Here is a 10,530-nt window from a genome sequence, read left to right as displayed (position 1 = left end):
ACAATTAGTTTCAGGTACGTAGCACAGTACTTCCATCTAAAGGAATCTTTCAACAAAAATCTTAATACGAACCTAGGAGGTTTACAAGCAAAAAATTCAAGATCATGGTCTGTCTTCCTTCTTCCATTTTCACTAGAAATGGGAAGAGATTGTGCACTGAAAAGAAGTCCTAGAGGGACACTGTTCATAATAGTTTTCAACCCTCTCCAAACAGATTATCTTCGATACAATCCCCTAACTAGTCTGATTCATAAAGAATTTCCCTCCCCCCGAAGTATTTAGCTGAAGAAGCTGGAAGATGCAAAGAGTGACAGACAGGCAGCAGTGTGAGGCCACAGGAGAGACATTTAAGATATCAGTCCATCCGTCACTGAAGAAGAGTTTTGATTGCCTGGTTGTCAGTGGCTTCAAAGGCAGTTAGTCCATCTGGGCCTTTCACAGTCTTATCAGCACCCTGTAAAGACATTAAGAAGGATTGTCAATTCATAAAGCCAGGCTGTATTAATAGTAAGTGTGTCACAAAAGTTACTTACCTTGGGTAATTATATTGATTACTTACAGCTTTTTAGTGCAGTGCATTGTTTTCATTTAGAAACCAAACAGGCAAGATTTTGAAATTTAGAAGAGTTTTGTACATTAAATTACTTTAGAAACAGAAAAATAGAAAAAGAAGAATCACATAACCTTTGTCACACAGCAAGTTGCAAGATCAACAAATTATCAATTAATCTTGGAAAGAAACACAAAGGGTTGGGTTTTTTTTTTTTTTTTGGTTCCAGCAACTACTCATATGAATGCAAGAATTGAGTATTACACACTTCTATGAAATCTATGGTGCAGCAAGCTTTTTCACACGGTAAATTAAACAGGTAACCTCTGGAAGAGCTTACTTATTAACAACTCATACTATTTTCTTTCTATATCATAAAAGACTACATCCATCTAGGACTGTGCTTCTCTCCCATTTTGAAAAAATCCCTATTGCTACATAGGAAAAAAAAAAAAGCCCAAGTCATTCCAAATCCAAAACTGATCAAGTTTGTTTTGAATAAGCTATGCCTACACCTAAATGGCAACAAAACAGAATAGGGAGGCAACAGGAGGGTAGAGGGTAACAGAAATGCACCAACTAGACAAACTGCAGAACAGTAAGTGCAAACGCAGCCTTGGTGCCAAAATTATGGAAGGAGAGCAAGAGAGAAGCAAACGATGATTAGCTAGTCATAGAATCACAGAATCATAGAATGCTTTGGTCATGTTTGTTTTGAGCACTGTGTAGTCATATACATAAAAGTGGAAAAACAGACTAAGTTGTAAATACAGTAGTTAAATAAAAGGATAAAAGTTATTACAGAACAGAGGACTGACTACAGCGATCAAGAGAGATGTTTCCTGAAAATCAATTAGATTCCAGAGCACCTCCGCTTGAGAATATATGCAAGTCTCACTTTAAAATACGTGTATTTGCTCAATCAAGTGACAGGAAAAACACTGTGGGTGGCAAGAGCATGTACTACAGAGGTTTGTCTTTGGTTTTACGTATAAACTCTTCATTGAATAAATACAATCTCTTCTCAGTTACAACGAAGGAAGTGCACAGATTAATAGTAAAGGACACCCAATAGTTTTCTAAGAACATAATGGACCTAGAATTTCAAGACCTTCTTCACTGATAAAAGATTATGCACATAAAACCCCACTAGACTTCCATACGTAATACCATGTCTGTTCAAGACAACTCTCAGCCCACTAAACTTCCCATTGTAACTGTTTCTAACAATCTAATAAACTGGATCTGACATTATGATTTGCTGCCAATACTACTTTTCATAACATAGAATATTTCCATCTTTGAAACCTCTACTCTCTTTACTTGTAAATATTCAATCTGCCATTCTAAAAAGATGGCTTTACAGTGATTTCTAAGGCAGCAGTGCTCATCCTGTGGTCCACTGGCCAAACTGATCCTGTTGCAGCTGTTCATCTTCCTTGCAGCCCCTAGAGACCCTCAGTGCAAGACATGAGCTGAACAGACTGTTTTGTTTGGTGGCACTAAGCTGTGGGACAGGGAGACAGGCTTCTGCTATCAGGGAAAGAGCCTGGGAAAACAGAATTGTCTTGAGAACTCCAGTAAAGAATTCAGAGAGGGATACAACTGGAACAATTCCCTTCAGGTAGCAGAATACAGGCATACATTTTGTGCACATGCAATAAATTCACTCCAGTGACAGGAGCAATCGTAACATTTACCTCTCTCCTGTCACTATGTGACACCCTTGGTCCAAACAGTATGCAGTATGCTGCAGTATCACTGTTCTGTTGGGTATGATGGTGAGCTGAACCAGTCTGTTCCCAAGAAGTGATTAGTTGGTCATTGCAAACACACACTTAGGCTGAAATGGCTAAAATGCATTGCTTGTGAAATCTATTTTTCCCCTTAAAAAACCCTGAGAGATTTAACAGGTATTCAACAGTTATTATCTTAGTTGTCCTGGGAGAAGAAAGGTTTCTTTTGCAGGTGTTGATTATTTCTACTGCACTCTTGGATTAGAGTCTATGTGGAAATCAAAAGGGCTTCAAAGCTGTTCTTTGATGTTAAGCTCAGAAAACCTGAAGGAACTTAAGCTTGAAGGAAAATGGAACTATGCAGTAACTGACCTACCAGTATTCATCTTGAATCATGGTTTAAAGAACTTTAACTTATAAAACTCTCCACCAATGTATCAGCATTTAGAGTATAACTGTTAACTGAAGTAACTTTATACTTTAAAGGGTTTTAATTTAGACATAGGACTGCTTTCCACCCTCATGCACATTTGTACTTCAGAGAAGTTACAGACTCACAAGACCTGACTTTCTAAACCAGCTTCACTGAATGTAGGATAAGAGGGTCATGACTACCTAAGGAGGACACTGTTTATTAAACTCAGTGTTAATAAATTAGGAAAATGGCCCCTTAGCTAGGCAGTAAGATTCCTGCCTGCATTCAATAGAAGAAGAAAATAAAATTGAGGTCAAGAGTACTTTGATTTTCAGAAGTACAACACTGCCTGGAAGCAAGTTTAATGAAAAGTGCATAAAAGTAAAATGATTCAACAGTATACTCTACTTCCCCAAAAGTAAAAGCTATTAACATTTTATGTTTGTGTTATGTTCTTTTCTGAAAATACTGTCCTGGTTTTGGCTGGGATAGAGTTGATCTTCCTAGTAGCTGGTATAGTATTGTGTTTTGGATTTAGGATGAGAATAACGTTGATAACACAGGGATGTTTTAGTTGCTGCTGAGCAGTGCTTACACTGAGTCAAGGACTTTTCAACTTCTCATACTGCCCTGCCAGTAAGGAGGCTGCAGGTGCACAAGAAGCTGGGAGGGGACACAGCCAGAACAGCTGACCCAAACTGACCAAGGGGATATTCCATACCATATGATGTCATGCTGAACAAAAATCTGGGGAGGTTGGCTGGAGGTGGCACAGCTGCTGCTTGGGAACTGACTGGGCATTGGTCAGTGGGTGGTGAGCAATTGCATTGTGTATCACTTGCTCTGTATATTCCTTTATTGCTATCATTATTTTCCTTTCCTTTTCTGTCCTATTAAATTGTCTTTATCTCACCCCACAAGTTTTACCTTTTTTCCAATTCTCTCAAGGAATGGGCAAATGGCTCTGTGGTGTTTAGCTGTCTGCTGGGTTAAACCACAACAAATACACACACAAAAATATACATAAAATCTCTTTCTTTGGCAGGGTAATAACAAACAAGAACACTTGACCTCTTAAGTCACCGGGCAAAGCGCAAATATTAAACATGCTCTGAAGGCAGCACAATAGCTACTATGGTACAGTTGCAGCTCGGGGGGGGGCGGGAACAAACAACACACCCAAAACAAAACACAATGAAAAACAAACCGTGAAGGCAGCAGATAAAGGCAATGCAGAGCTGTCACCAAATCCTGTGAAAGTGGTACTTGGGGCACTTAATGAAGCTGGTAGAAGACTAGTTTATACAGCAAGCAGCAAACTTCCAGAACAAGTTTCCAGATGAAGTTATGGAGGCAGACGTCAGCTTGTTCAAAACCAACATGGATTAATTACAGGACAACAAATCTATAAACACTTCTTAAAGGGGACAGATGTGTACCTCTAAAATCCCCAATACAACAGCTATGAATGAGGGGAGTAAGTGAGCAGAACTGGTCAAACTCACAAATCCTCCCCATATGGCATCCCTTTTGCCACTGCCGGAGGAAGAAAAAGGTGCTAAATTGCCTAAGGATATGTCTTATAACACATTTAGGAGAAAGCAGAGATCAAATTGCATTAGATATTTTACAAAAAGCAGAACTATTTTGAAAGATGAACAAATGGATGAGATTTGTCACATCTTTTGCAACAAACCTCATCCTCTATTAGAAGCATTCAATACAGTTTGATCGTCTATTGTAACATGATATTGGTCCTACACTACACTAAGAAAAAATCTTATTACATTACAAAATCAAATATAAGATTCTTAAAGAAAAACATGGAACAATTTCATTTTTTTAATATATAAAACTAAAAGCAAACTGAAATAACAGCGACTGATGTTGCTTCAGTCCAGGTCTTAGTACTCATTACTTTATCTGTTATTTTGTTTTGTAGAAGGCTGGTACATAACATGAGCAGAATAAAAACCTGGTATTTTGCAAGATGATTCAGTTCTGACTTTGTCAAAAGCTACCAGAAATTCATTTCCACAACTGTGTTATGGTGAAAACCATTTGATGAATCCAAACTGTCAAAATCATGATAGTAATTGATTACAGCTGATCACTACTATTAGCACAACAGCAGTGCTTGAAAACAATCATTTGTAATCTCAACTTTTGAAGTTTTCAAACTGTACCTAAGTTTCTTATAGTGTAATAAATCAAACAGATCATTGCTGATTCCAAAATTAAAACATGTGAACAAGGCATCAGGAAGTCCTCACTGAAATGCTAACATCAGGAAGTCCTCACTGAAATGCTAACTTCAGAATAAAGTGTGTAATAATGGCCCTTTTGAGAAACTACCTTTGGAAGACTATAATATATTGAGCCTTAAGTCATGTTAGGTGTTTATCAGTAATCCTATGCATGCACTGTAATTATGAAAGCAAAGTCATATAACTATTTCATTTTGCTTTAAACAATGCAAATGGTTTTCTTTAAACCTGTTTTTTCATATTGGAAGAAATGTCTGAACTTGAATACCAACACAAATTATGGTAATGTGTGAAGCTGCAGTTTGAAGTACTTTATTCATAAAACCATAATTCAACAAAATTTTTTTGCTGTGCTTCATGAGTAGAAAGAAAACAAATAAAACCAAAATATTGGGGGTTAAATCCATTCAACCATTACAATAGGTCAAAATTTGGAGAAAAACCCCAAAAAACTAAACCTGAAACATTGTCAGTGACTTCTGAACAAAGGATTTACTAAAGAGTGAAAACAGCATTATAGAACTGTTTGCTTTCTGAAGCTGCAAAATTACTACTTAAACATGCTGAAGTACTCATTTGCAACCACTAATGAATATTAAAATCACATTTCAAATATTTCCTGTAAAACTCACCAGGAAATTCCATCAAATTATTCTTCACAGTACTTAATTCACCATTTTTGATGAATGTACTTTCCAAGGTCAAACCAAATGTTATGGGATTAACTACTTTTCACAGAAGATCACACTTTAATCACTTGCAGGGGTTCTAAGAAGAAACTTAGAGCTAAACCACTTGGTTTAGGGAGTTCTTAATACCCCTCTAGAGACAGCAGTTTGAAAAACTAGAATAAGCGTTATAACACACACAAGATTAAGGAAGGAGCTCTCCTGTAGTTTTCCTATCACTCTTGTTTTAACCTGCTGCCAAATGCTACAGGTTCACCAGGTAGTTTAGAAAATGTTAACTATGTCATAATTTGGAGCCATGATTGACTCAAGACAGAATTTAATGCATTCTTAGTGGGGTGGTGGGATGGAAGAGGCAGGAAATAAGATCTATGAAATCTAAACTTATCCAGAAGTAATCCATTCCAGTTCCCTGAAAATGCACAAGAGACATAGCAGCATGGTATACTCTGTTTTGGCAGGCATAATATTCTAGACTTTCTTACCTCTACCAGTAAAACCCCTTCTCATTGAGCATGCAGCTACAGCTCCTTTTTCAAGCATCTATTTCACTTCTCACCTCCTTAAAGTTTCATCCCACCTAAAATTATAGCTGAATGTTGCTTTCCATACAAAAGTGAAAGCCATTGTTATTACCTCAAATTGGTATTTGGATTTTGCCCAGCCTATTTCTTCATAAAGATTTTTAGTATTTTTTATTTTCACTACAAAAATGAAGCAATGAGAAGCTTTTTTTTCTTAGAAAATGCATATATTTAATTACAAATACATTTCCCGGGCAACAAAACTATGCATATGAACAACATGATTTCCTGTGATCAGGTACATCCAAACAGAGGCCTTCCAACATAAGCTTCTAGCCAAATTTAAATTTCCACAGATCTTATACAGCACAGCTAAGGAATATAGACTTGTCTGGAAACAAAAAAAAAAAAAAAAACAAACACCTAATACAGCTGTGGCAAGAGTTATGCCAAGGGCTAGATAACCTTTAACCTTGACTATTTTTTCTTTTTCTTAGAAAAGAAGTTGTAAGGATGCAGTAATCCTTCAGATACAATATCGCAGGTACTTGCTGTCAAATTACAATAGCTGGTGGTTTTTTAGCTCATCAAAACTAATAAAATCAAACCAGGCTTCCAAAATGATGGTAGCAAATAGGCTTGCAAAAATATTTTCCCCATAGTTCTTCAATAATAAACATGAATTATGGTAATGGAGAGAAAGAGACCGCTTGTGCCTTTGCAACTAATAGTATAAGGCAAGTGTGGGTATAAGGGACACTACAGGGCTAGCTAAAGGGACTTCAGCTTCACCCTTCCCATCTGTTCCATGTCTCTTATTCTCAAATTTCATCTGAAATTCACCCATTCCCTACAAAAACAGTGCCACAGAGACAGCTGAGCAAGCATTTAGTACGTGGCAACAAGCAAACACCATCTGCCATTTACAAAAGAACACAGAGACTAGGTGAGCAGTAAAAGAAACTGGCTTTTATTGTACATCTACAAAAACTGTAATCAAACACAGGAGACCACCCCCTGGAACAGGTAGGTCACACTGCAAAAGCACTGAAAAAATTCTTAAGGCAGCAGCTGAAGTGAAACTGAAGATACCTCAGTTCTGCCTCTCCATTTGGCACCAGTGTTTCTCCAATTCCATAAACACAAGGAACTAAACCGCAACAGAGCTTTAATCTGGAGGTCTTACTTGGCAGGAAACTAACTACAGAAAATTAACTTGCAATAGGGACAAATGAACAGGGTAAATAGCAAGCCTGTTGCAAGGAAGCAGTAGTCCACAGGCAACTAACCTTTGCATTGGCTTAGCTGTAACACGTAACTGCAGCCTGATGTTGGTAGACAGTGTGCTCATCTTGCTCATTGATGGGACAGTATGGCAAGAAAGACTGTACAAGCACTCCTTCACTCTTATGTGATTAAAGCTGCTGCAGAACACCACAAATTAAACTTCTGAAGACAACACTGGCTGGGCAGATTTAAACATGACTGCATGTTGTATGTTACAAAGCATCCAGCAGCAATGACTGCTTAATAAGGTCCACCGCATCTCCACAGACCCATATCAATCCTGACAAGGCTACTGACAAGGCTGTTTTTTGTAAGGTCTTGCTAGATTCCTCAACCATTTCCAAATGCTGCCATAAAAAAATCCATTTTAGGGGACTGGTGATAATGCAGAGACTCTTTATACCACTGAATATTTTGTCTTGTCAAACTACAGCCTCAAAAACTGCTTTAACACAAGAATATTTCAAATTGCCCAAGGAAAGGGCCATTTATAGATCACATACCACACTTTTCCACTTTGCTTCTTCAGAAAGCAGCATGTTAAATTTTATCTCCCTACAGTTATGAATGCCCAAAATATTAAAGTTAAGAGTTAAGGTTGCTAGTAAGATCATTCGGATTTTCAGAAGGAGCATATTTATATGATTTTATATACATTCAAGCCCCTGAGAGGCACAAGATTTAGGTATAGGGTATGCAATGCAACACAACTCTCCCAGCAACAGTAATTTTATTCAGAAGCTGACCAAACCTAGCCACAGCTTCCATAATGGTGGTGATACTATGACTTGACAAACAACGTACAGTTCTATTCCATAGAATTGAACTTCAGCATAATAGTAAGTTGAATATATTAAGGAATGGCAGACAATGAAGTTGGCTGATGGAAGGTCTTCAAGAACAAGTCAGACAGACATCTACTACAACAGCGGCATTCTTGAAAGTGACTTGAAGATAACCTCTTCGGGTCCCTTTCAGACTTTTTAAAAAATTATTTAATCTGCATGTTAAATGTAATTTATCTATGCTTTTCCTCAACATATTCCTACAAATGCTGCAGAATAAAGTAGAAAGTTCTGCTTCCAAGACAGAGGGCTTGTCTAAGGTATCACCCTGGTACTGTTGGTGCTTCAGGGAGTTCTTGAGAATTTGAAACATCTCTCTCCCTCCACTGCCTTCACATAAAATTTCACATGTGGGCAGTTCCCAGAGGAAGCCTGCTTCCTCAGAAGCTGTGAAACCATTTGATTCTGATGCATTGCTAACTCCAGTGAACAAGAACTGGTTAGCTGGTTGAGGCTATAGCAAAAATGGCTGGGAGTACTACTTGAAAGTTAGAATAGGCTTTCTACCACTTCTCAGAAGACATCAAAAGGACAAAGAGCTAGTTGTTTAAGACTAAGAGCAACATCTTAATTTTGTTCCTCCTGCAGTCACTCCAAATGTAGTGTAACAGTTCAGTTTTCCATAAGAAAATAAAGTTAGCATTACCCATGTGTCCAATAAATGCATTTAATTAGCACAACAATTCTTACTTTAATATAAGGAAAAACCCAAATTGGTCCACCAGCTTTATAATTAATAACTGAGCTTCTGAGGACAAAAGAAGCATCTTATCTCCAGACCAACAAAAAATATTTTTGAACTTGTCTTTACACTGTCCATTCTGAAATCTTATGCTGAAAAGGGAGATAAGGAACAGAATTAGAACTATTTCAAGTCATCCTAGCACCCTATGCTAACCTTGGAAATTTTCCCCCAACTTACCAGTAAAAGAGCAATGTATATGAAGGACAGTTTGATACATCACATCAGCTAGATTTCAATGGATTATTAAAAGCTTTGTAGCCCAGACGTCATAACTATATGCCTAAAAAATCCTAATCCTCAACTCTCTTTTTATGACCTTAAATATTCCACCACATTTGAAATGCAGATCTGTGTAAAGTCATCACAGGTGCTGGAGCACACCCAGCAAAGAGCAACAAAGCTGGTGAAGGGTCTAGAGAACAAGTCCTATGAGGAGCAGCTGAGAGAATTGGGATTGTTTAGCCCAGAGAAAAGGAGGCTCAGGGGACACCTTACTGCTCTCTACAGCTACCTGAAAGGAGGTTGTTGCAAGGTAGGCATCAGTCTCTTTTCCCAGGTAAAAAGTGATAGGACAAGAGGAAACAGCCTCAAGTTGCACCAGGGGAGGTTTAGATTGGATATTAGGAAAAATTTCTTCACTGAGAGGGTTGTCAAGCATTGGAACAGGCTGCCCAGGGAAGTGGTTGAGTCCCCATCCCCGGAAGTATTTAAAAGACATGTAGACATGGTGCTTAGGGACATGGTTTAGTGGTGGACTTGGAAGTCTTAGGTTATCAGTTGAACTTGATGATCTTAAGGGTCTTTTCCAACTTAAACGATTCTATGATTCCACCGGTTCAGCTGTATACAGGCTGCCAGTGATTCCCAGATAAACCACCAGCATCCACTACTCCAAAAAGTAATTTATATTTCAGACACAGTGTCATCACACCATTCAACTTCCATGTGTGATAAGCATTAGCTAAGAACCCCAAAACAGTCCTTTCTGAGGAGTAACAAGAGTAACAAACTGTGCTTTATCATAGAAAAACCTTGTTGAAAGCTATTTGAAATTCCATAAAACAAATTACTGCTTTTTAAGGGACAACAGTTGGTGTAATGGCTTCAGCTATTAGCATTACCTACAGAAAATTGTATTAGTCACGTGACATGCACATTAAAAATTTTTGCAGAGACTGAACTGTTAAAAGCCAGCATAGGTCCCCCACTACTTTTCAAGTTAAGCTCTTACGAGTGTAAACTGTTTCTAATATGAGCTTAGAAGAAGCTTGTCTGTGTTTCACTGTGCAACTGCATGATCACCAGTATCAACAACAGAAAGCACAGGTTTGCAGCAGCCCAGGCTACTTCAGCTTAAGATCAAGGGGCCACTCTAATAATTCTAGTTAGTTTAAGAGCTTAGAGTCTTGATCCAGTGTTTCTACTATTTATATGCATTTATTATCCTCTGAAAGTGAATTATGCCCAAATAC

The 10,530-nt window shown here is 37.9% G+C and overlaps 1 protein-coding gene across 1 annotated transcript in view; it reads right to left on the bottom strand.

Annotated features, from left to right (window-relative positions):
* Positions 1-325: 325 nt before the first annotated feature.
* MTPN (myotrophin) overlaps positions 326-10,530 on the bottom strand; it is a 38,923-nt gene continuing 28,718 nt past the window's right edge. Inside the window, exon 4 of the mRNA XM_075713829.1 lies at positions 326-454. Within this exon, the coding sequence (XP_075569944.1) occupies positions 368-454 (87 nt within the window). The 3' untranslated portion in view covers positions 326-367. The remainder of the gene's footprint in view (positions 455-10,530) is intronic.

The sequence above is a fragment of the Pelecanus crispus genome, chromosome 1 (genome assembly GCF_030463565.1).
Source record: "Pelecanus crispus isolate bPelCri1 chromosome 1, bPelCri1.pri, whole genome shotgun sequence".
Taxonomy (NCBI): domain Eukaryota; kingdom Metazoa; phylum Chordata; class Aves; order Pelecaniformes; family Pelecanidae; genus Pelecanus; species Pelecanus crispus.
The sequence above is the reverse complement of the archived record's forward strand: the minus strand, read 5'-3'. Positions and strand labels throughout refer to the sequence as shown.